The sequence below is a fragment of the Catharus ustulatus genome, chromosome 4 (genome assembly GCF_009819885.2).
Source record: "Catharus ustulatus isolate bCatUst1 chromosome 4, bCatUst1.pri.v2, whole genome shotgun sequence".
Classification (NCBI taxonomy): Eukaryota; Metazoa; Chordata; class Aves; order Passeriformes; family Turdidae; genus Catharus; species Catharus ustulatus.
The window spans coordinates 39,515,241-39,542,119 of record NC_046224.1 but is presented as its reverse complement, the minus strand read 5'-3'; the positions used below and the strand labels follow the sequence as shown (position 1 = coordinate 39,542,119).

General features: G+C 38.7%; 1 protein-coding gene across 2 annotated transcripts; it reads left to right on the top strand.

Moving 5' to 3' along the window:
• Nucleotides 1-37: 37 nt before the first annotated feature.
• Nucleotides 38-24,552, top strand: NEDD1 (NEDD1 gamma-tubulin ring complex targeting factor). 2 transcript variants are annotated; one of them, XM_033058558.1, is made up of 15 exons: nt 38-87; nt 1,039-1,182; nt 2,920-3,014; nt 4,408-4,524; nt 5,661-5,801; nt 11,477-11,706; nt 12,685-12,886; nt 14,381-14,567; nt 17,091-17,222; nt 17,389-17,430; nt 17,850-18,073; nt 19,352-19,487; nt 19,788-19,944; nt 22,240-22,306; nt 22,988-24,552. In XM_033058558.1, the coding sequence occupies exons 2-15, from the start codon at nt 1,047-1,049 to the stop codon at nt 23,090-23,092; spliced, it is 1,971 nt and encodes a 656-aa protein (XP_032914449.1). In that variant the 5' UTR covers nt 38-87; nt 1,039-1,046; the 3' UTR covers nt 23,093-24,552. The 2 variants fall into 2 exon arrangements, with proteins under 2 accessions (XP_032914449.1, XP_032914450.1); XM_033058559.1 differs by lacking the exon at nt 38-87 and adding an exon at nt 152-303.
• The last annotated feature ends 2,327 nt before the right edge of the window (nt 24,553-26,879 follow it).

Here is a 26,879-nt window from a genome sequence, read left to right as displayed (position 1 = left end):
GGGCCGGGCCGGTCCCGTCCCTCAGGCGGCGCTGGGCCGGGCCGGCGGGGCGAGCAGCGGGGCTCGGCCCGGTGCCTGCCCGGCCAGGTGCGCAGCGCCGTGGGGAGAGCGCGGGAGCGGGGCCGGGGCTGGGCGGTGGCGATGCCGTTGCTGTGGGGCGGGGTGCGCCGAGCGGCTCCTCCCGCGGGCTCCGGGGCTGAATTGCGGGGCGGGAAACAAGCTCGCTGTGTGGCGGGAGGAGCAGCTCCGCGGGCTGATGGCGAGTGAAGGCGGATGTGGACCCTGAATTTCTTGTGTAGTTTTGTGAGTGTTGACACTCCCGGCAGAAGAATGAATGGCCTAAAGCTGTGTGGGGACTTCCCGCAACCTTTGGCTAAGGGGTGGTTGTGTTTTCAGCTGAAGGGAAGTTTACAGTCCTTGCTTGTTGATAGTTTAAAATTACCAGGAATAAAGAGTCAGCGTTTCAAACTAGCACTGGTTTTAAGTTTTGAAAAGTGTCAGTCAAAATAAGTAGTAGTACATTGTTCTTGGTCTTTTTATTTTGTAATGTTTTGTAATGTGCGATGAAAAGTGACTCATTGTCGCTCGTATTCTACTGTTAAAGGCTTAGTTGAAAGGATTCTCAGATGTCTCCTCTGGAGTGGTGAGATGAACGCTTGAGTGAGTCCTTTAGGTCCATACTGCCATCCTTCCCCTGCAGTTCGATTCTGGTTTGTATATCCCCATCTACTGGTGGGAAACGGGTCCTTCAGATACTCGGGGCTTGCTGGTAGGCAGCTGTGAACTGCGGAGATAAAGGCTTCATGTTAGTCTCTCTTGGTGCCGTACTGAGGGTGGCTTTGAGAAAAAGAAACCACCCATTTCCTGCAAGAATTCAAGTACCTTTCACTCGTGTATGCAGCCAAACTGTTTAACTCTCCAAATAAATATTGAGGTTGTCAAGAAAACCTCAACCGTACCATTTAAAATTGTTAGGTTGCCTGGTTTATTTTCCTATTTAATGTATTTTCATTTATTAATTTATTTCTGCTAAAACAGGTGCAGCCATGCAAGAAAGCATACGTTTTGCATCATCAGGAGATGACATTAAAATATGGGATTCCTTATCTTTCACTGTGGTGGAGCAGTTCAACCCACATACTCCCTCACATCCAGTCAGTTCACTGTGCTGGGCCAGCAATAGTATCCTTTACGGTTTCAGCCATATTTCTGTGGGTATTGTGCAAAATTCCAGTGTTTTTTTATTTCCTTTTTTTTATTGGTGTTTGTAAAACAGAGGCCTGATGTGTTTTGAAGTATTGTATAAAAACATTGGTATGTCTTTTGACCAAAGCTTTGTGGTTCCCCATGCTGAAGGGATTTGCAGAATCTGTTCATGATGGTAAATAATTCTGGAGAAGTTTCTCATCTTCAGCACTTTTCTAATGGCTGTAATATGCCTGAATTGCCTGCCAACTGTAAAGCTCACTCATTTGTTCCTTCAATAGTTGATTATGATACTCATTTTTAAGACAGTGCTTAATTAACTGACAAGCTTGAGCAAAGCAATTGCTGGTGTAGTAAAATTCTATACATAGTATAGTGAGGAAATGTTTTTTTCCTGGCACTTGTTGATTCTGGTAATTTTTGATAGTGTTCACTTACCTCTTACCACTGGTTTTCTTTCCATTGCTTGTAGCTTTTGAAGAGGAAGCAGAAATGTGTTGTTGTGTAGGAAAACACTCATGGTGGTGGTTTATCATCAGAATGGATCTGACCCATTTAGGTGTTTCACCTCTGACTGAAACCAGTTCTAGAATAATGATATGAGGGGCCAAGTGTTAGATGAACATAAGAGAAATGCCAGTGGGCTGTCAGGTGAATGGCTTGTGTGGCTGTCTCCGGAGAAGATGCTATATGAGAAAAGAAGTTGCACCAACTGAAACACAAATTAATGTTTTGACTATGGAGCACGCAGAGAATTTGAAGCACAGATGAAATATTTTCGTGTATATGCATACACACTTGTATGTGTTTAGTAAACTGTATCTCCAGACAGTCTGTCTTACGTGCTTTCTTCTGTCCAGTCTCTTCATCTCCCAAAACTGAAAAAATGGAGTACCTTGCTTTATGGACTTGTCAGCTTGTTAGGGATAAAGCATTAGTTCTGGTTCTGCATAGTTCTGTGAAATTATCCAAAAGTGCCTTAAAATAATGGAAGTAGTAGCAAGCACTGCTCTGCCTGCTGGTTCTCTTGTGTTAAGTCCAGCCAATTAACCTGTGTTATTCTTAAATGAGCAAACACAAAATCACAATGGGCATTGGCCTGAAGACTGAATGATTACTCAATTTATTTGGTGGTGGTGCAGATGCAGTCTCCTTGTAGTTCTATAAATGCTCTTATTACTTTGGGGTACTTAGTTTCATAAAAGGTTCCTTTTGGGCTTTTGTTTTTCTTTTCTCAGTACAGAGTGGGAGAAATTGGCAACTGCTCTTTGTGCTCTAGAAACTGTATGGTGAAGTAGTCTAACATTTGTCATGACCAGGACGATTTTCTACCTCCATAGTCTGCTAACAGCAACAGACATTCCTTTGAAGTAGTGATAAATGGGGCTCTTACTTGGGGGTGTGGGGAAGCAGAATTGTAGACTGGATAAGTTGCCTTAGTGGTAAAGAGCTCTTAAATAATACCTGGCAGATATTTCTCATCTTTTCTATCAAAGAAATTGCTGTTTCTCTTGTATTGGCAAGTAAGGGCTGTAGTTAATTCAAGAGGTTCTTAATGAAAGCTTGGAAAATAGCCTTACGTTTCTGTTTCTAGGTCCCTTCAAGTGCTTTAGACTGTTTAGCCAATCTGTCTTCTGTTCAATAAGGGAAACTTCCTGTTGCTTTTATTAATCACCAGTATCCTACAATTATGCTCCTTAACTTGTGACAAAGATAGATATCTGGCCACTGCTTCTGCTGCTGGCGATAAAATAGTTCTTTCAAGTTGTAAAAGCAAACCTGTTCCAGTCTTTGAAATAGCTGAAGGAGTAAGTATGAGTAATGCTTTTCCCTCATTTTTTCCCCCATTCACTTTGTATCCCGTGTATCTCACATCTGTTCTGCATATTTGGATCAATTTAATTTTAGTATTGTTAAAATTATGACACATATGTAAAAACATTTCCTTGTGTATTGTTAAACACATACAAAGAGTGGGGGCAATAGTGCTTTTAAAATAGTTCTGTCAGTAAGAAGATACAGATGTTGTTATGCAAATGTGATAAGGCAGTCAGTGGTTCAGATGTGATCTAATGTGTAGGAGATGGAATAGCTCAAGTTTGAACTTGATTTTCCAACTTGAGCTGTCAGTATTCTGCAGGCATATTAATTGTGCACTGGAAAACACAAGAGTCTGTGTAGTGGTTGTTCTTGGAGCGTACATGTACCAGCTTCTGGAATTCCAAGAAACAAGAGAATTTGTGTTGTGTTCAAGGCTTTTTTTTCCCCCCTTAAATGGAAGTGTGGCACTTCAGAAAGCTGGGCTTAGTTTTAGAAGAGTCTCTTCACATGGTCACTTAAATAGCTTGTTAGTGTTCTAAACCATTCTAATTATTCTCCTCGGATTGCAATTATAATGCTAATTCGGACAGGAAATTTTCTGAAAAGTTGTTCAAACCTTGCTTTTAGGGTGCTGAAGCAAACAACTTCAAAGGTGGAGTGTTTGTCCTGAAGATTTCACTAAATCTGATCTATAACTAATGCAATCCCTTACAATTTTATCATGTCAATAATTAGATGGACTTGTTTTTTATTCACTCAAATCTTGAGAACTTAAAAGTGAATTTTCAACGTGATGGAACTGAATAATAATTTGTTCTCAATGTAGACCTATCATTAAGATTGACATTTTTTTTCAAAAACTAGTACTTCAGTGATTATTTAAAAAAAACCACTTAATTGAATTATGAGGTTTTCTGCTATAATATTCCCTGTAATGTTTAGGGAATGTGAAGTATGTAACTTAGATGACTTCTTGATTTTCTTCTAGAGTTTTTTCTCCTTAACTTGGGATTTTTAAAAAAAAACCTCAGTACCTGAATAAAATACTATGATTGCACTTTACAGAGCTATAATTTAAAGGGAAAAATGTGTTGGAGGAAAACGTGCCAAAAAAATTTGAAATGGGAATGGGGAAATGCAAGCATTTGAAGGTTTATTAATTAATATACCTATGTTTTAAAGTATATTAAATGTATGCCCAAAGTGGACTTGCTTTTAAATGCCTTTTGTTAGGAAAAAGCTGTGGAATATGAATAGATCTGTCTGTCAGTGGGACTCTTTAGGCTGATGAAAATTAAAGCACACATCAATGTGTTTGAAGTAGATTTGAATAAATCCTGTAATTATCTTTAGCTTACTTTTTTCTTCTTTCTCCATTAGGCAAAACAGACATGTTTGAGTTTGAATTCTAGTTCTTCGTATCTCGTCAGTGGAGGCCTTGATAGCACAGTTAATATCTGGGATTTGAAGTCCAGAAAGATTTACCGCAGCCTGAAGGTAAGTTTGGTTGTGGAAGAAGTGTAGCTTTCCACTCCCAGGTTTTGCTGCCAACTGTAAAAAAACATGTTTTCTCTAAGTCTGGTTTGTGTAGGATCAAGGTCACTGATAGGAGCTAGCACACATCTGGGTCTTGTTCAAGTTTGTGTTCTTTATGTGCTAAATAGCAAATTTAACAAAAATCTGTAACTTTATGTTTTCAGAGTACAGTTACGTAATATATGTTTAAATTTTCAGGATAGACTTCTTATTTTGCAAATTTTTATTGGTGTTACCTGATGGGGTTTTTTTTCCAGGAGTTGCATTGCAGTAATTGCTGTTTCTGATATGTTGAATGAGAAAACACTTCTAAATTTGTGGAATACTGTAGTAGAACTAATGTTGTGCAAAACTGGGAGATGGTTGACTTCTAACTGATCTAGTAAGAAGTCTCTAAAACTTTATGATCCATGAAATGTAGGATGATTAGTGGCTTTCCCAGATGCCTTCAGTAGATGGTTTGCCCTTATTTAGCACCACTGTTTTAAGAGGCTGTGAAACTTCAGCTTTGATTTGTGTTTTTTTTCTTGGACTTTCAGAGTTACAATTGGAAACAAAACCTCTAGGTAGCCAATACAATACTTTAAATTCCTAACTTTTGACTCAATTGTCTTCCCCTATACTGAAATATAGGGGAAAAATAATGTGGCATTAAACACAATATCATCACTGCAAATGACTGTAAATATATGTAAATATATGTATTAATGCTAAAAGTGACAGAAGGGGAAGTTGTCAGTAGTGCATCAGGTAAACAGAAAGTAAATTCAAATATCACTGGTTTCTGGGAGACTTTAAAAAAATGTTCGTAACTCCTGTGGTAAATATCTCTGTGGCTGTCTTTTTAAAATATTGTATATAATTATGTGATCATCTTTATTAATGTATTAAAACTACCTAATGCAAACAATCAGAGAGTGGTTATGATTGATCTTTGGTATGTTTTGCTGCTGTTTTCTGTGATACTCCATAACAACTCTTAAATATTTTAGAATTTTACAGATGGTCAGAAAAAAATCAAGCTGAAGACTTTTTGCAAAAGCATAAATTAAGAACAATGTCATTAACATTCTCCTTCTAACTTGCCTTTCCCACAGGAGCATAAAGATGAAGTGACATGTGTTGCATATAATTGGAATGATGGCTATGTTGTTTCCGGATCTTTGAGTGGTGAAATCATCCTACACAGTGTTACCACGAATTTATCAAGTAGTCCGTTTGGTTATGGCAGCAGACAGGTAAACTCTCTGTGTTAAGTTCCTTTCAGGTACTAATCTTAATCTGCAGTCTTTAGAAATTGAAAGTACATATCAAGAGCATTTAAGTTTTGGTGTTCTGTTTAATTTTAATTTTTAAGAGTGCCCTTAAGGAAAGGAGAAAGCAGATCACTCTCTGCATTATAGCCTTAAATACTAGGTAGCATCAAAATACACATTTCTTAAGTGCCTTTTTTTCTAGGCAGGTTACAGCAAATTTTACTTGGTAGACACTGGCTTCTCAAGAACAAACTTATAGATGCGTTAGAAGTGATTAAAGCACGGTTGGCTTTACAAACCAAGGCAGGATTTCAATCCACCATTCAATGTATATTGTTGCAGAGGGCAAAGGCCATACAGCCTGGATTCTAACTTACTCAAAGCTATCTGTACAGTAGGGGTGGGTACAAGCCTGTATTTGGAAATAAGTTTATTTAATCTGGAGATTAAAATTGCACAGCTGCTCAAAGAAAAAAGTAATTAGGTTTTATCTTAATGTCTACTTAGGTGTTTAGTATTTGAGAGAGCTAGTTTGAAGGAAGATTGTGCACAAGGCAAATACAAAGCATATGTACTACTTAAGAACCTTGGTAGGGTTTGCTGCTGCAATTCCTTTCTGCAGACTCAAAAGATATTAAAAGAATTAGTGGGTATCAACAAGGGAAATTCCCTTGATGTAAGAGCATTTGCAGTAGTAAATGAGCTGTGTTGTCCCACTGGAAATTCCAATGTGTGCTCTTGGTGAGAGTTGCCTCGTTTTATGGATAGTCATGTGTTTGAGTTCTAGGCGTGATTTAGTTTTTTACTGAATCAATTTACAGAGTTAGGAGCTACCTAGGGGATGCAGAACTGTTGCTTTGGTCCTAAACCTGACCTTTAATGTTGCAAGGAATGCCAAAGTTGTGCCTTACTCCTTTTCTGTTACTGCGACAGCTTTTTCAGTCTTAGATTTCAGATAGTGTCAAATTAAATTCTTCTCCTGTCTTGCACGAACAGTATGACGTGGTGAAAAATCTCTTACAATCTCCTAGCATCTCGAGAATTATGGTATACTTTCTGATGAAAAATCTCTGTTAAATTTAAACTATCTCTGCTCCTAGATGCTGTAGTGTCTGATCCATCACCAATCTCAGACTTATATTGAAGCAAAATTGTACTTCATACTTGGTTTGATCTTAAAAATCCATCTGTATAGTCAGGTCATATTTCTGATTTGATTGTTATGATCTTTTGAAGAATGTGAATGTGAGGCAGGAGCTGCAGGGAGGTCCATGGCTGGATTATGTAGCTGAGGTTAATATCCAGAGTGGGGACTATGCTGCTAGTTAATTGGAAAATGAAGAAATTCTTGTGAGGATGATTTGCATGAACCTGTTTGATATATTCAATTCTTTCTACCAGAAAGTGATTAGGAGTAAGAGATACGCCATGAATAACTACTTTGTCAGATGAAATCAAGCAGTCTGCTGCAAAGCTGAGTGACCTTTAGGATGGATAAAACTATTTGATGTGTTAGAGTAATTGCAAACAAAGAGCTCCTGTTCACATTTTGAAGAGTCTATAACATTTTCTTAGGAAGGGCAGTTATTTGATTATAGTTTTAATTTAAAATGGAATTGAGCTGTGATTTTGTAATGAGTTGGCTAGTTGGATGTCCCAGTTTATCAACTTGTCTTTGATCCTAAAAATGTTCTTTACTTTTGTGTGCAGAAATGGCTTTATTATTGTTTTGGGTTTTAATTGGAGAATTGGAGAATTGATTCTGCAATGAAGCAAGTATCTGAAGACTTGTGTAATTCTGTTAGATTTAAAAAGCCTTTACTTGATTTATAGCTGAGGGGCCAGGCTTCCTTAACAGTAAACTTGAATAGATAAACAGTGTATTATTCTGTTTGATCCTGGTGCTGGTTTTCTTACTTAGGAAGGGTCACCACTCCATAGTAACTTTTTTTAAAATTGAGGAATGTGAAGTCTAACTAACCTTATAAATTTTAGCTTGTCTGTGTTTGATTCAGCATGATGGAATGTAGTTTCCATGCCAGCTAGTTTCTCATGTTGTGTAGCTTCTACAAGTAGTAGAATAGCCCAAGGTTGCAGTGCTTTCTCTGACTTTAAACAAAATTCTTTTCATAGGAGCGTTGGCCTACATTCTGTTAATTGATTTTAATTTAGAACACCTTTGTGTTGTATTAGAATTGAGTTCTTGCAGAGTTGTTTGCAGATCCCATAATTTGTCTTTGCTGTTGGCATTCATTTAGACTACCAGATTCTTATCTGCTTGCTGTTGTGGGGATAAATTAAGGTTTGTTTCAAAATAAAATGTTTGTTCAAGTCTTGACTGCCTGGTGCAATTCTCCTAGCAACAGGATTTAGTTTAGCTGTTTGAACAGCTGGCTGATTTGTAAAGGGGTGTGATGGATTCTGGCCACTCAATATACTGAGAAGTTTGTTAGGTTTAAAGCTAAAAGTGGGAAGCAGTGGTAATATGGGGAATGTAGGCATATGAAAGAAAATGGAGAACTTGCCCAGACCTGTGAAATTAAAAGGATAAAGGAGAAAAGGAAATGGCCAGCTTGGTAGGATAGCAAGGGAGATTTGAGAAGAGCTAGAAGATAGTAATCTTGGTGGGCAGAAGTACAGGAGTGAGAAAATGAAATATGTGCAGATGCCAGGGCAGTAAGGAGGGAAGTGTTTGGAGGTGAAAAACTGAGAGAACTGAGGATCAGGAATATTTCCCATGTAGATCCTGTTTGTAATTAAAGATGTTACTCCTGAATCTCTCAGTATTTTTTTAATGTAAACAAACGGAAAAATGATGATAAAATTGTGACCAGCAGAGGACTGTATTAATTATGAGGAGTTTTACTCATTCCTATTTGAATATGCAGTCGAAGGTGCCACCTTTTTAAAGCAGGTTGAATCAATTTGGCTTCCAGCAAGGCACACAATACAAGTGCTGGAAATTATGCTGAAAGAATATGAAACAACACATCTGCTTTAAAATAATGACAGAAATAGGATAAAGGCCAGTGCAGTTCATTGTGGTGTGGTCTATGCCAGAATAAAGCAATAGCTTTTTGAGAGCATTTTCAGGCAATTAAAATTAAGAGCACTCGTTGGACTGGACTTGAGTAAAGTACTTGATTCACTGCTTTGTGAGAAAATACTAGCTGGGATGGGTAGGAAACTCATTATACTGATAAATCAAACGAATATTTTCTTTCATTATCTAGCTTATTCTATATTTTCAATAGTGCTTATGATAGTAGAAGTAAGGTCAAAACCAGGAAGGGTCTGGAGCATAGGTCTTGAGAGGAGCAGCTGAGGGAGTTGGGGTTCAACCTGGAGAAATGGAATCACAGGGGATAGGGGGACCTTATTGCTCTCTGCAACTACCTGAAAATATAGGTACTAGCAAGGTAAGGGTTGGTCTCTTCTCACAGGTAACAAGCAATAGGAAAAGAGAAAATGGCCTCAAGTTGCGCCAGTTTAGATTGGCTGTTAGAACAAAAATCTTCTCTGGAGGGGTAGTGAGGCATTGAGATGGGCTGCTCAGGGAAGTGATGGAATCATCATCCCTGAAAGCATTCGAAGAACATGTAGATGTGATATTTAGGGACATGGTTTAGTGGTGAACGTGGCAGTGCTGGGGTAAGGCTTGGACTTGATGGTCTTTGAGTTCTTTTCTAGCCTTAAAGATTTTGTGATTCTAGGTAGAGCTGTGATGAAACCCAGTGGGAAGGCATTTGCCCATAAGAGAGGATTGTGTCAGTATCAGAAAATGATTGAAACTATAGACACAGGAATAACTGTGACAGAGTAGAAATCAACATACTGGATTTAGGGGACAAGTGAGGCTCTTATTAGAATAGGATTTCACAATTCCCAAGGGAAAGAAGGAGTTGGATTTCTTAATATAAAATGACAATCACCAAAACAGAGTCAAAAAAGAAAACAAAATAGGCTATTTCAGGGTGGTCTTTACAGTATTGAAATGGATGAAATCTTACTGCCCTTCCAAAGAAAGTAGCAAAGTATTTTGGGGATCATAAAAGATTTTTGTTGTTCATATTCAAGAAAGATTCATGTTGGGAGAGTTGCAAAAAGACTGATGGTACAAAAACACCAGTCCCGGGGACTGTCTTTTTTATAGCAAAATAAAGCCTAAAGGAAAGTGAGCTTGCTGTTCTTTAAAACAGAGGATAGCAGCACTGAGGAGTTTTGAAACTGTTTAAGTGTAAGGGCATTATGGTCACAGGAGCAAATAGATACAGATGGGTCATAAATAAAATTAATTGTAGTATTAGAGCAGTGAGCATCTGAAACGTCCTCTGAAGCAATGTGGTGGAAACAAAATACCTTTCCTGAAAGGCAAATTAAATTCCCAGATTACCTGGTTCTGCAATAGCAAGGCTGCTGCATGTGATAAACCATGCCTGTTATTCTGTGGTCTTAGTCCACAGGTTGAAGTCTGTTCTGCAGGACCTACATATTTATTTAGCTCTGGAGTCTGTGTGTCTTATCAGATGGGCTGATATCCAAGTACAGTAATTTCACGGTTATAAGCCGCACCATTTTGACTAAAATTTTGCTCCCACCCCGGAAATGCGGCTTACACTCAGGAGCGGCTAATATGTGAAAAAATTTCTGAAATTTCCAACTCCGGAAGTGGAAGCCGAGGTGCCGAGCCAAGCTCCTGCCAGTAAAACCCGGGATTGTGCGATTGTTACAAATTGGTTACTCTGTTGCACAGTGGATGGAGGTGGGATCAGTGCCGGCAGTGTTGGGGATAGGAGAGGCAGGAGCTCCCTCCTTCAGGCAGCGCAGCCCGGGGGAGAGGCGGGGGGCTCCCTCCTGCCGGCCCCGCGGCCCGGTGGGGAGGCAGGGGGACTCCGTGCCCGCCTCCCACCACGAGAGTGGGCGGGGAGGGGCTCCATCCCCACCTGCTGCCACGGGGCAGCGCCGAGCTGGGGCGAGCGAGCTCAGCGGCAGTGGTGGCTGGCTCTGAGCGGCAGCGCCGAGCTGGGCCACCCGGCCCCGTCAGCAGCTCCAAGCGGGCTGAGCCCTCACGGCCCGAGCCGAGCCAGTAAACCCCGCGATCCTGCAATTCTGTTACTATTTGGCAACTTTGCACGTGGGTCCTTGCTGCGAACAACAGAGCGGCTTATAATCAGGTGTAGCTTATTTATGGACAAAGAATGAAATGTTGCTGGCATCTGGAGATGCGGCTTATAGTCAGTGCGGCTTGTAATCATGAAATTACTGTACCTCAAGTCAGTGAAGGTGAATTAAATTTAACATTCTTGGCAGGAGACTAGTTGGTGAAATAATGTACCTTTTCACTCCTATAATTTTAGATGTGATGTGGGGGTTTTTTGTGTGAAGGCATGATGTTTGCTGAAAATTGGAGAAACTTTTCTGGAAGTTTCATTTTTCTTAATTTTGTTGATCAGCTCATATGGTACCCCATAATAGTAAAAATAAAGTTTCCCCCCATAGCAAAAGTGATTTTCTGATTTTGCTATTTGTATTTCAGAGTTGGAAGCTGTTGTAGACTACTTTAACTTTGTATTCCTGATCTGTTTTTGTCTTTAAAAAATAATTTAATATCTTGTTTGATATTGGTATTAAAATTCATTTTTATGTCTGTTTTACAGCCTATTCGACATTTGAAATATTCATCCTTTAAGAAATCCTTGCTGGGCACTGTTTCTGACAGTGGAAATGTAACTCTCTGGGATGTAAATAGCCAGAACCCATATCATAATTTTGAAAATACTCATAAAGCACCAGCCTCAGAAATCTGCTTTTCTCCAGTCAATAAACTATTACTTGTAACTGTAGGTTTGGATAAAAGAATTATTCTCTATGACACTTTGAGTAAAAAGTGAGTATATGAAAGACATTTTGATTCCAAAAGATTCCTTATTTGGGTTTTATGAACTGAAAAAACGTGCCTAATTATGACATGAATTATTTCATTCAGCCCCTATGCAGAATGGTTGAAGTGGAGAGCTTGTCCCGTAGTCCACTTTGCTTTCTAAGTTGACAAACAAACAATTGAAAAACTCCAACGCATGTGGGAACTGGTTGAAGTCCAGTTTATGGATGATGTTCTCCAGTGCTTGTTAGGGACTTTTCTGATAGAGAAAACCTCTTTTAACCTCTGTGAGGGGTGGTACTGCCTATGGGGACCTTCAGCCATGTGAGCTTAGCTTGCCTGCTTTTCAAGCTAAGAGTCAAGTGTGATGCACAGAGCTGCTGAGATGGGGATAATGTTGGATGAAAAAGCAGGAGGGATGGGACATGGGTGATGGGACTTTGTAGTAGGAGGATAGGATGGCAAATGGTTTTGTGGGACATTGGTTTTATCGTGAGTAGTGGTTTTTTTCTAGCTGAATAAAAGCCAGGAGTGTGTTTGCATTTTGGAAGGATGTAGTAGAAGGATGCAGACTAAGACCTGAAGTTTTTCCCAGAGGTGTGGGAAGGGTAGAGTTGGTAGGCTTGGGAAGCTAGAGGATGAGAAGATGTATGTAGTATGATTGCTGCTGCAAATGATGATACTAGTAAATAATGTTGGTGTTTGCCATTAAGAAGGCAATGTGATCCTGTCCCCATGAAGTCTTTTGGGGCATATGCAGCTTTTTTCTTGTTAAGTGTTGCTGCTTAGTGTAAGCCTAATCCACTGTTTCTTAAAATAATTCACTGAATTACTTGGCACTGGAGAAATTCAACTACTGACCTGTAGCTGAGTTATGAAAGTTTTTATATATATATATATATTTATTTTTTTCAGCTATTCTGTATTGAAAAGTCCAACTCGTGAATTCTGAAAGATTCATCATATCCTTTCTTGTATTTGAAGGTTACTGACAACAATTGTAGCTGATTTTCCTCTGACCACAGTAGACTTCATGCCTGATGGTACTACTTTGGCAATAGGATGTTCCCGGGGAAAGATCTGCCAGTATGACTTAAGACAACTGACATCACCAGTGAAAACAGTTACTGCTCACAAAGGCTGTGTGAAATGCATACGTCTTCAGTTCAGTAGCACTTCTTCCAAGGTATTTTTATTGTTCGATATGCAGATTAATGAAAGCAAAGCATAAGTTTAAGTTTTAAAAGAAGTTTAACATTCACTGTCTAAGCATTACAGATGCCAACAGAATTGGATCATACCAATGTAGGAATTATAAACTGCTTAGTCTTAATGGCTGTTTTAGGCATCGTTAGTGTGGAATTCCCTCCATTTCTGGCCTCAGTGTAGAAATAAGTGGAAGTTATAGTCTTCTAGGCTTTCTGGTGTGGTTATGCTGCCTTTGCAGATCAGTTTGTGGCACCTCCAGTTATTTGTAGGCAGTAGCAGACAAGTCTGTAATGGCTCTTCTGCTTAAGGAGAAGACTGGGCTGCTCATCTGAAGATATTTTGTATGTCCTATGTATGGACTTTTGCTAACACATTTAAACTGTGGAGCAGTTACAGTAATTTCATGACCATAAGGTGCACCGGATTATAAGGCGCAATTCTGTGTGTCGGCAAATTTCCAAACTTTTGCCGATATATAAGGCGCACCGGACTATAGGGCACCCTTTTTTTTTGCAGCGAGGATCCGCCCCCAGCTCCCCCCATGCAGTTGCTGGCCGAGGCTCTGTCTCAACCTGGCAGCCACGGTACCACGGGCCCCCCTGCACCTGGCAGGAGTGGCGCCGCGGGCCCCGGGCCCCCCTGTACCCGGCAGCCACAGGCCTGCCTGTACCCATCAGGAGCAGTGCCACGGGCCCCCGGGCTCACCTGTACCCAGCAGCCATAGGGCCCCGGCCCCGCCTCCACCCAGCAGCCATGGCCCCACCTCCACCCGGCAGCCACGGCCCTACTGGCTCCTCCCGCGGCTCACGGCTCACGCTTCCGGGTTGGCAAATTTCCGAACTTTGTCCATTATATAAGGCGCACCGGACTATAAGGTGCACTTCTGAGTTGGGGCCAAAATTTTAGTCAAAAGGGTGTGCCTTATAGTCATGAAATTACTGTAATTGTATAATAGAGAAGACTTAAGAGGTTCTTCCAAGACTTAATTGGGGTCTACTCTATCCAGAAACCCTATGCTTCCAGTTAGTGGACACTGAGAGAACCTTTGAAATGGATTCTTTACCACTCTGAGACCTGCCTTCTCCTCTAGTACACTTGCTGCTAGTGGTTAACTATTCCTGTAAAATTTGTAGTCCCTAATAATGTAATGTCTTTTTTCTGCTACGTCTAAACCTGGGATCAAAAGTGCCTCATGTGGGGTCATTCCACTGTTAAATGGTTGCTATTCTTGTTGAGATCCTCACAGTATCTATATGATACGGATGTTTCCCATGCTCTTTGAAGTTACATGAAGGCACCTTTTTTTTTTTTTTTTTTTTTTTGTATTTGTAAAGGCATATCTCCTAGGCAACCTTTACAACTTGAACTGAATTTTTGTACTGTTTTTAAAACGTAAAGTGTATTGTCTTGTGTTTTTACTGCTGGCTGAAGGAATAATAACTTCTCTTAATTGGTTCTATTTTTTTTTCAGTCTAACCTCACAGGTTCTTCAAATAAATCTGCATCCAAAAGAGTAGAAGTTAAAGCTGGTAGTAATCTTGGAGGAATTCAAAATTCTGGCATCAAAAACATTGCCTCTCAAGCATCAGCAACAGTTTCCTCTCATCTTACATTGACAAATGAGAATAAGGGGGGAGAGATTTTTCAGGAGAAAACAGGTAATGTTGCATACTACTCTTACAATAGTGGGCATATGTGGAAGATGGAAGCAATGTTTCGTATTTTAACCGTTACAGTATGAAAATTTCACTGAGGAAAGGGCATTTGTTAGGAAGTACTGTGTGTATGTGCATGCACATACATATACTTCTTTTCCCTCCCCACTGCCTAACACATGCTGTGAGACTGTAGGATGTAAATGGGTTCCTACTATAAGCTTAAGACACATGAAGTCTTAAAATTGTGGTGGTACTGTGGGACTATCTCTTGCATTCTGACTTCTTGTAGATAATCTTTATGTACATAATGTAGTTTCTGAAAGCTTAAGATTTGTAATTCTATTAACAAACAGGAGTAACAGGCCTCATCGAAAAAAAAAAACCCAACAAAAACCAACCAAGGAAAAAAGGAAAACACAGGATAAAAAAGCAACCTAAAAGCAATCTATTCCAAAAACCCAAATGACAACTGAACTGTATTTTTGTGAGAGGCATGATTCCAGTATCACATGGTAGGAAAGATGATAAATATAGTTGCAAGTATGATTAGTTGTATAACTGTACTTGCTATCTATGTCTCTGAAATTACCAAGTTCTTTGTAAAAATTCTGAGCATTCCAAAACTGCCACTGTGTGAAATGTACTCTTTAAATTTTATTTAATTCAAGAGTTCTGAAAATATCAAATCAGTAATCAAATCTCTTGGTTTGGTTCTTGAAAAAAAAAAAAAAACCCAATCCATTTTAATGTAACAGCACTTTCCCCCTCCCTTTTAAAAGGAGGAGAAATACATTTAGTAACAGTAATTAGGCAATAAGCCACTGCAATCCATAGGGATGTGTATTAATGACCTCCCTAGGGTATGCAGTGAAGTATGAGGTGAAGTAGAATGTTTCCTGTGTATGGAAGGAGTGCTGCTAATCAACATTACTGAATGATATGGAAAATTTTATTTTGGTTAAAAGCATATGGTTTATTATCTTTATTTGAAGATGTAATGGCTGTTACCCCTTAAAGAGGACCATGCATAATAAAAAAATGTTTCAAGAAAAGAAAGCTTACCGAGCAAAAATTTTCCTTAATCTGAGTATTCACTTTAGAAGTAATGATCTCTGAATTCTCCAAAAGATAGGTTCTTTAAGGTTAAAAATGGGAATGGATGAGATACCACAAACTTCATTTGTTGTCTGGAATTTCTTCTAGATCTCTTGATAGGATTTAACTTTGGAGAAATAAGGGGAATTCAGTGAAGTAATCTGATCGCATATTTAAACAAAATTGAGGCTTTCAGTCACAGGTATTTTTAAGGTACAAAAGCATAAATGAAGTTAATATGTGATGAGAAACTTGGATGTACTTCGAGCTGGCTTCCCATAAACTCCCATTTACAACTGTTCCTTACTACATTTAGATTACTGGGAGTGGATAAAAGTGCACAAGATATTTTGGCCCAATTTTATGTTACACTTTTTCCTCTAAACTCTGACACGCAGGTTGATACTGCACTTCTGCTTTGACTCAGTATACCAAGTATTTACTTACCTAACAGGTGCAATCCTATTTTGGTGTCACAACTGGCACATATGAAGGAGTGAAGAATGTAATATATTAATACATTTAAATGTGAAATTGTAAACGTGACTCAGATTCCACTTATTGTAAATACATAGACATGATTATTTGCAGTCACCCACACAGTCATATTTGGATCACTTCAACACGCAATCCCATATAGAGAAGGTTACAGGTTTTATGAACATTTTGTGAAATTACAAAAATTACTTTGTTGATTGTCGGAGCAGTTGAATTAACTTTATAAAAACTGTTGTTACTGGGGATTTTTTTTGGACTTAAAATATGCTTCCATTCTTTTCAGACAATGTCCTTGGTACCATGCATATGAAAGCTAACTTTTTTCCCCCCTGGCTTGGGTAAGGGATGGGGCTTGAGGGTATAGTGAGGAAAGGTCTAGGAACAAGTTTGGTTGGGGTTTTTTTTTGTCTGCAGTTTGTAACTCAAATTTGGTTTTCCAATATTAGAATATATAAATTGATTTTCTAATATTAGGAATAAGCAGAGAATATGCTAACAGTAGATAAGCTTTTAAAATGGTGTATGATTTCCCTTGGAATGCTTAATGGCCCTAGTACAGCAAATGTTTCTTTTTGCAGAACAAATTTAAATTTTTGTCGTCCGAATGTGGTTACCTTATTAGCAGAAGGTGCAGTTACTACTTTACACTTTACCTGACCCACCATAAAATTGCTGCACCCATCATGTTGATTTCTCTAAACATGGGTGGATTCTCCAATTTTACAACCCTCCTCTTTAGCTTTTAGTTCTAGTACCTTTGTTAACAGCCCAAATGAGGAAGTTAAAATTGACCCTCTAACTACCATCTGCAGAGGGTTCTGAAGTGCTTACTGGACTACCCAAGTATGGTTGGTGTGAGATTGTTTAGCCATGACTTATGTTATTTTTGGAAAAGGTCAGTTACTAACTGAATGATATTGTCCTTCGAAGGTTTCCCCCATAGTTCCAGCTTGGATGTCATTCCGTCTAAAGAAACAGATCATGGGAAAAGTGCTGAAGTAAAAAAAATTGATGATTTGGGTCGAAGTAGTTTAGGAGATGTGTTTTCTCCAGTCAGAGATGGTAAGTTACTAATTCTAGAATTTGTAGAGCATCATTTGCGTGTAGTGCAACAAAATGTCATTTGTGTCTGCTGTACCTGCTTGATATTTTAATTTGTCTTTGATTGTGAACTAGATGCAGTGATACAAATACACACTTCATTTGTCTGTGTTCTGCTGTTTTGTAGATATTATTGTAAATAAAGTGACTGAAGATCCTCAAGGAAATGGTAAGCATATACCAGTGATAGGCTTCGGATGTCTGTGTGAGTTCGCACATGCTGATTTTGTCATACCATTGAAAACAAACAAATGACCCAAGTGGACGTTGAAACAACTTTTCTGGAAATAATCTGACCATTGAGAGACACAACATGGTACCAGGAAGTCAAAAGTATGGTCCTAAAGTGATTGAGTTTTTTTCCTTTATATAGTTTGTAGTGATATACTAGGCTTTACATGATTTTTACTTTTATGAGGATGGGGGCACCATAAGTGAGATGAAAGGATGTAGTTTTTGTAGAGTACATTTTTTGGTGACTTCATGTGTCTGTCAGTTTTGTATGAGTGTGCAGGCATTTTAATTGTGGGACATATTTGGTATGTGTGTTTATTGATCTTTGTATTTCATCTTTCCCTTTCATTTTAGGCCTGGGTGTGCAGTCCTGCCTGTTGGGTTTGGATTTTCTCCCACAGCCCACCATTGCGTTTCCAGTGAAAAGAAACCCAGTGGGCAGTAGTGCACAAGGGACACAGTCTAGCCCATTACATGCACTTTTGGGATCACCAATTAAAGAAGAGGAGGAACATCCAGAGATTGATTCTAAGAAGACAAGTCTTGGAAAACAGGAATCTAAAGCTGTCTTAAAGCAGGTATTCTAATTACAGTAATTTCACGATTATAAGCTGCACCATTTTGACTAAAAGTTTGCTCCCACCCCGGAAATGCGGCTAACACTCAGGAGCGGCTAATATGTGAAAAAATTTCTGAAATTTCCAACCCCGGAAGTGGAAGCCGAGGTGCCGAGCTGAGCACCTGCCAGTAAAACCCGGGATTGTGCGATTGTTACAAATTGGTTACTCTGTTGCACGGCGGGTGCAGGCGGGCTCCCTGCTGGCAGTGCGGCGGGTGGGGGAGGGAGGTGGGGGCTCCCTCCTTCAGGCAGTGCAGCCACTGCAGGGCAGTGCCGGGCCGGGGCAAGCGAGCCCGGCGGCAACAGCAGCCGGCCCCGAGCGGCCCTGCTGAGCTGGGCCACCCGGCCCCGTTGGCAGCCCCGAGTGGCCCGTGATCCCGCGATTCTGTTACTTCTTGGCAACTTCGTTGCATGCGAGTCCTTGTTGCGAACGACAGAGCGGCTTATAATCTGGTGCGGCTTGTGTATGGACAAAGAACGAAATGTTGCCGACGCCCGGAGATGCGGCTTATACTCAGTGTGACTTGTAATCGTGAAATTACTGTATTCCTTTTAGAATCTTGACAGAATATTATTTTTTGAAGAAAGAAATCCTGAATAATGCCCCATCTGGTTTTGTTTTGCAACTCTGTTTGCACACTGCTAACACAAATCTATAAAACCTTGTGTGATTTAAGAGAATTGGCCTTCAGTAATAGAAGATTAATGTATGTTTGTCTTAAATAAGATCTGATTGAGTAAGTTCCCATGAAACAAAGCAGGTAGCCTGAGGAGTATTTTGATTTTTCTAGAAAATCAAGAAGCATCACTAGATGGTTGCACCAGTATGATTGATTGTTAGGTCAGTTCTACCCTTTTCTTTCCCTGTTCTCCATCTCCCTCTTTTTGTTGAGGTATCTTTGATATGCCTCTGCACAGAGCTTAGCTACTTTTATATTGCTCTTGAGAAGTCTGAGTTTTCTAGTAGTGATACAACTTAGTCACAACATTTTTGATGTGAAAGTCCCCCCACCTTTTGCACTTGATTCTGTGTGCCCACTTTTAAGTGATTTGGAATGCTTTACAATCAGTTTTTCAGATATCTTGCTAGGAAATGAAAAGCATGTATTTCTGAACAGATTCCTGAAAGCAAAAATGTTTGAAAGTGCATTTTGGAAAACTTAAGTCTTCAAGTGCAATTAGACAATTGTAGCGATTAGATTTCATCTTTCAAATAAAAAAAAATTTCTGTTGTCAGGTTTCGAAATCAAGCTTATCAAGCATAGAATCTATAAGTTCTCCACCATCATCTACTGATGCAAATGAGAAACTAATGAAGAATGTTCAGGCCCATCCTGCATATGATCTACCAGTAAATGGTACTACCTCAACAAGTAAGTTGATACTTTTGGGCCAGTTCTAGGTGTGTAAACTGGTGTGAAATCTGATAAAATGGACTTAGCATTAAAAAAGAATATCTGATTTTGATTCTTTAGATTGAGCCAGCCTTCCTAGAATGTCTCTAGTTGTCTCTGCAAAGATTCCTTGTAAATCTGATTTGGTTTTTTTACCAAGCAATATTTGAGGTAAAATTAATTAAATAATTGTTTTTAAAAATGTATCCATGTAATGCCGTATATGAGGGGTTTTTATTTGTCTTGAGGGTTCTCAGTGTTTTATTTTCAATTGTAAAGGTTCAAAGATAACATCATCTGTCACTGCTGGAGTTGCAAGCTCATTGTCAGAAAAAATAGTAGAAACCATTGGGAGTAGCAGACCAAACGCACCTCTGACAGCAATTCAAATAAACTTCATTCAGAATATGATACAAGAAACAATGGATGACTTCAGGTACTGGTATTCTTGCAGTGTTGTTGTTTTCAGTGATACGTTTTCTTAATTAGGTGTTTCAGCATCTGCTCAAACAAATTTCTCTTATGATTAGAAAATTACACTATTTATAGCTCTATTTTTGAAAAAGCAGATATGAAACTTAGTTTTTAATAGCTCTGATGACTAATTAGACTGAAGCCTCTGAGGGCTGTTGATATGACTTCGCTGACGTTTTCCAGATCGAGTGAATATTTCTCAGATGGTAAATTTAGTCTGCATAGTGAGGTCTCTACTCTTTTCCTGAAGCCTTGCACTTTATTTCTTTCCCTCCTTGCTCATCTCCCTATCCCAGCAGCAGAAATTTCAAGTTGACAGTGAGTAGAGTTTGACATAGCCAGTTGAGTTGTGTTGGCTTTGTTATCTTGGCATGTGCAAGGTAAAACAGAGTGTGTGTATTTCTGCTGGTGGAGCTTTGCATTGAAATAATGTCTGTGCTGTAAGCGATGGTCAGTGTCAACTTACTTTATGGGTATCTAACCAACGTTCCAGTTGTCTTGAAAGAAGTCAAATTAGCACAGTTCTATTTAGAATGGAGATTGAAGAAGGTGAAGAAGAGAAACTTATCTAGGAGATCACTTCCCAACCCATGTTTAAGATGAAGTAGGTTGAATGGAAATGATGGAGAAGAATTGCCGGATGGGGAAATGCTGCTGTCATGATGACAAAAAGCAAAGCAAAACTACCTTAGTGGGTCTGTGTACTATGGCTGTTCTGTATCTGCCAACAGAAAAAATACATCAAATGTTATTTAATGTCTTTACCTAAATACAGTATGGTAAAACTGCCCTGGGAGTTTCTGGCAATAAACACACATCTGATGAAAACCTGTAATTGCTGCAAGTTAAAATGTATTGCAGATGTGCTTTCTTTAAAGTCCATGTTTAGGCACCCTAGAGTTAGAAGTTATGCTTGCCAGTCTTTTACTTCCAGTACCTGAGATCTGGAGCCTTAAATATTGTGCTTCTCCTCTGGCCTATACTTTCTGGAGTGGCTGGAAGGCTCTGCTGGCTCTTCTCCCAGTTGTAAGTTGCAGATACATTTAAACTGATCATAAAAGATTGTTAGTATTGGGGTCAGTAAGAAGGAAGGGAGCTATTGTAAACTTCCATTAATGTAACTACCTTTCACCTGCTGGAATCTGAGGAAAGAATTTTTATCTACCTTACCTGAAATTCATTCCTCTTCAAGTAATGGGGGGAAAAACCACAGACCTTCAGGAAAGGATCAGGAGTAATATATAATTCATTTGGTTCCAAAAAGATGTTTGTTTCTTGATCTCCCTATCTTTGGGAGATAACCTACATCTTTGGATTTATAGGATGCTAGCTGGTGTCTATACTTGATACACTTAAACAAGATTGCCTCCAGTAGGAGTTCTGTAGCACAATAATCTGTGGAAAGAGAAAGTGAAAATTCCCTTTGGATTTGCTGTATGTTTGAGGAAAGGAAAATGAAGTAAGATCTCTGTGTGTCCACTTAGGAAATACCTTACTTTGTCAGGCCAGTGGTACCTGTAGCACAGTGCTCAGTCCCAGACAACTGCACTGGGCTGCACTGTTCAGGAAGAACTTGTGAGCTTGCCTGCTTTTCTGTGAGCTGTTCTCCTTGTTCTTCCTCAGCTCCTGGAACTGTTGTATTAATGTCATCATCAGAGGCTATTTTCATGCATAGTTTTTATAGTGTGGAATGGTTGTCCATGAATTAACAAATTCATGTCCACTTTGCAGACAACACTGCCACTGCTTTTTAGGTAGATTAACCTGGATTATTCCATGGGTTTGAGAATAATATATCACTTACCATAGTTGATGTTTTGGGCCTTTTTTAAAAGAGTATTGGAAGTCATGTACTGGAAAGGTGTATCTTCAAGTGCAGATAAATATCTTCATCTGCAGTGCTTGTGACCAAGGCGTTGAAAATTAGCTTTGAATGGTGAAAATGAGAGGAGCTTACAGTTTGCAAGTAAAAAATCTTTATATCACCATGTATATATTTATGTTTCTAAACTGTAAAGTCCTATGTCTTACGTGCTGAAAAAAATGGTACTTAGGAAAATCGTTATCAAAACTTCGGTAACCAATAACAAAAATATTCCAAAATAAGCTGTAGAGGATTATTTTTCATGGTCTAAGGGCTTCTAGGCTTTTGATGAGAGTGAAGGTGAGGATTTGTGGGGTTTTGGGTGCTGAGGGTATGATAGAGACTGCTTCGTAAATAAGTCTAAGGATCTTCCTTTTGCAATTCTTCCTGCAGAGAAGCATGCCATCGAGATATTGTGAATTTGCAAGTGGAGATGATCAAGCAATTTCATATGCAGTTGGTATGTACAAGGACCATGATGGGAAATACATTCAGTTTTTTACCAATTCAATTTTGGTAATACTAAGGCATGCCATTTTTTCTCAAAAGTGAAAATCTATTTTGTATATTAAGATCGAGAAAAGGAGAATTTTGTGTGAAGGAGGGGGAAACTGTGAATGGGAATCTGTTAAATTGCTTTTTTCTTTGATTTATAAAGACAACCTAGGGTTTGAGTAGGTATGAATTCTGTATTTCAAGAGTTGTAATCAAACTCAGCTGTCCTTTGCAAAGGGCCAAAGTCTGGGGTAAGGAGAAGATAGATGGAATTAGAATAGAAAGCTGCACTTGTAGGTACTGAGCTGTTCTGTATTCTTTATTTCACCTTTTTATGAATCTTTGTTCTTTTGATCTGCATTAAAAAGACCTTTTCTGGGTTCTGAGCATTTTAATGGAATCTGTATTAGTGGATTCTCATCCTGAAGAACTGCAAAATATCTTTTGATAAAATATTCACTAATGTATTAATGATCAAAATACTGTATGTCAGCATAAAAGGGAAGATCTTACTTTTCTTATCAAAAGTTTTTAAAAACAGAATTATCTACGTTATTTCATTTTAAAAAGAAATATGAAAGCCAATAGGATAAAACTGGAATTATTAACTTTATTACTACTGATTGGGACTTTTTTCTTTCTGTAGAATGAAATGCACGCTTTACTTGAAAGATACTCTGTAAATGAAAGCTTAGTAGCTGAAATTGAGAGACTACGAGAGGAAAACAAAAGACTGAGGACTCACTTCTGAAAGATTTACATTGCCAATCCTACTAGTGTGAACTCACTACAGGTGGTGTATTGTCTTTGACAGATCATCTGTCATCACTGAAGTATTTTCTGAGGACCTGTCATTATTTTGAACATGAATCTGTTCTTCTAAATAGCTGGTGTAAGATACTATGTATAATTATAAAATTTGTGAGAAATAGGCCTGTATAAAGAACATTTGCATCCTCACACTGACCACCTTGCAGCGCAGCCTTCTAACAGAAAAACTCAAAGGACAAGTACGGTATTGGAGTTTTAGCAATACTTAAGTGCCTTTTCATAAACAAAATCGAACCAGGACAGATGCTTTTACTGTAAGAATTTTTTTATATATACACCAACTTTTCTATCTGCTTCTTTATTCTTCTGCTGTCAGAAACAATCACTACAGCTTGCCTTTCAGATACTTTCCTTGAAGAAAAAGAGGAGCGAATGCTCCTCTTTGGCACAACATGGGGCCTTGTTTACAAAGAGCTGGAAAGTACAGTTGTCAGTTAGGTTTATTCAGCTGGCAGCTCTTCTGTCCTGAGTAAAACTAGAGCTTGAATATATTCCCAAATTCGGTGCCACAATCTTTATTATTGAATTCGTAAATTGTTCTTGCAAATGCTACATCAACTGCACAATGAGATTTTTTTTTTGTTACTACTTTGGCTATGAATCTAGAATTCTTTTTATTTACGTGTATTTGAATGTTGTCATAGCTTGTCCAATTTGAATGCAACTTTAGTCCTCAAAATGCAAATATATTAATAATATAGCCATTAATAATAATACAGCAATGTGTAATTGAAGGCTTTGTCTGACTCAAGCACCTTTTGTACCCAACATCTCCTTCCATTGGTAGTGAACAACACTAAATATTGAGCAGTTGTGTTGCAGTTTTGAGTCATGTTGGTTTAGCATTATTGTGGCCTTTTTCAGATAGCTGCATACCAAATCTATTACCTTGTATTATTAACAACCATTAAAGAGAGATCATTACTTCAGTAGCATAATAGTATCATACTGGTATGTAAACATTTCTGAAATGAAGCTCAGTAGGAAGTCCTGACTATTGAAATGCATGGGATATTTGGCTTGGCCTTTGCTTAGCCAAGAAATTTAAACTTAAATTTGAAATTATTTTAAAAATCAAGTGAAAGTTATAAATAGAATTTAAAATTTCTCTGAAAACCTTTTTCTACAGGTGCTTCTTGCTATTTAAGGTTTTATGGAAGCTTCCTAATTTTCCCTCTAATATTTGTTTCTTTCTGTACACAAATTCAAAGCTTAAGGAAAGTCTGACGAACATGGCAGGTTAATTATTTACATCTAGTGTTTAAATCCATGATGACACTGCGACTAAATGAGTAGATAAATAAATGAAAGCCATAATATATAGTGTAACTTATTTTTGTATGTTGCAAAACTAAAGAAGAACTCCAAACATGTCTACAACTTTTCCTTACCTATGACTTTTAAAAAAGATACTTCCTTTTTTTTAAGGTCATTTACTGAAAAACAGTCTTGTAGCAAAATGAGGGTGTTCAAGTAGCCTTAATATTAGAGAAAAGGCTTTAAAGGTCTGCACTTCTGCTGCTTTTATAGCTTTTAAAAATATTTCTATATCACATATAACTTCATATTGAAAGGAAGCAAAGAAAGTTGGGTTTTTTTTACTAACTTAACACACAGTATAGAGAACTCTTTGGTAAGTTCGTAGGATATGTAAGCTTGACACATAGACCACAGTTCATGAAGACAGTAGTAGTTGAAGGTAGCAAAAATATCTTAGCATCTTTCTATGTATGCTTTCCAGTGTTAATGAATTAACCTTGCATATTTCCATCTCTTGATTTGCTCAAGTGCTCTTGCTGGTGAACCTGGATGACAGCAGGGAATTAGACCATTATCTTGGATATTTTGTTTATAGGTAATTTGTTTTCCTGACTCTGAACTATATAATGTTTTAATTCCCAAAAGGTGGTAACTATAGCAAGTGTGATTAAAAGATTTTTAGGGCTTTTGTCCATATCTCAGGATACTGTAGTGCAAGTGGCAGTACAGCATACAGTGGGTGGGTGGAGACCCACTCTGCCTATCACTGTAAGGGTATGTTTTGCCTTGTAAACAATCTGATTTGTATGTTAAAATAAAGCTTGTGTTAACCTTTTTGAGAAAAAAAGGCTGTGGTGACCTGCTTATTAAGGAGAATAATCTGTGTTGTAATTTTTATGCCTCATGGGGTACCATCTACCTGGAATTCTAGAGAAATCTCTTCTGCTTCTGTGGCTTCATGTAGCATCCAATCATTTGGATGCCATCATCGTGGCATCCAATAATTTCCGCAGAATTGTTCATGATACCTCATTTTCTTGGAGTAGCTCCCCCTTCCAACTTGAAAACTGTTACATCATGCCAGAGTTCATAGCTAAAAAACATGTTCAAGCAGATGTTTGGGTAGGGGGAATAATTTGTCTCTTAAGCTCCTAATGAATCGGACATCCTCAGTTTCATGTCTTAATGTTAAACTTAATGGAGGTTTCATTTTTTAAATTCCCTTCTCTCATGCAAATACAGACTTTTTGTGGTAAGTTTATTTGAAGTTTCAAGGTATATAGGGTTTGAAAATTGCTTTTGACTAATTGATTTTTTTTCTCATAAAAATGCAAAATGTCAGCGTGTTCTTACTTCTTGGTAGCAGTCCACCACTGCCTGATACACACACCATACTCTTCATAAGGACGACAGAGATGAATTTGGAAGTTGCACATTGCCCCTTCTGCACAAGGAACATGGTATACTAGAAGAACATGTCTTGCTGACTGCATTGCCAAACTGTACAGTTCCTTGCCAGCAGATAGCCTAGGTACTGAAACTGAAGATGCAAAATGGTTGTAGATTATCTGTATATAAAGGTAACAGATCTGATTAGTGAAGTGTTGAGTGCTTAAGGCTGACAGGTGCTGTGTCTGTGCTTCCCCACCAGTGCATTGGTATCTCTGTGTCATTACTGGTGTGTTTCAGGGGCTGTACTTCTGGTCAGGCTGAGTACAGCCATTTTCACATCATCTCAAGCCATGCATCTGGGTGATGCTGATGAACAAATTCTCAGCTGTGGAAACAATCCTGTACTCTTCCTTAAGTATCCTGTGCCAGGCACTGGCAAAGATAAGTTACAAGGCCAGAGGGCCAAGAGTGAAAAATCCTGAGGTGTTTTTAGGATTAACTGTGAAATTAGCTGGGATTTTGGATGTCTCTCTCTAGCCAAGGAAGTACAGACAGTACCTGTGCATATGTGCATTTTCATATTTGTCTGGCCGAGCTGTAGGACAGGGAGACTTAACTCATACTCAATAACTATTTAAAAGTCATGGAAAGCACATCTCTTTTTAACTGCTTTTGGCAGCCACAGTCCTTCAGATGTTCATATCTAGTATGCTGTCTACAGTAGTTGCTAATAACACTTTCTGTTACACAACCACTTTTACTAAAGTTAGGGGCTTATATGAGATGTTTCCAATTTTTTTGTCCGGAAAGCTATCCTAGAGCTAGAAAATGCATATCTAATATTTTCAAAATAAGCAGAAACTTTTGAGGCAGTGCATATTTAATAAACTGGGTTATTAAGAGCATTTTTGAGATGGTGAAGGGGTGATGATCCAAAAATCATCACCACCCCCCTCTGCTGTCTTGGTCCAGAAGGCACTTGATTTTGAGAGCAAGTTAAGAATCCCCTAAATCAGCAGAAACTTACAGGTTATTCTCTCCTCATCTGGATATAA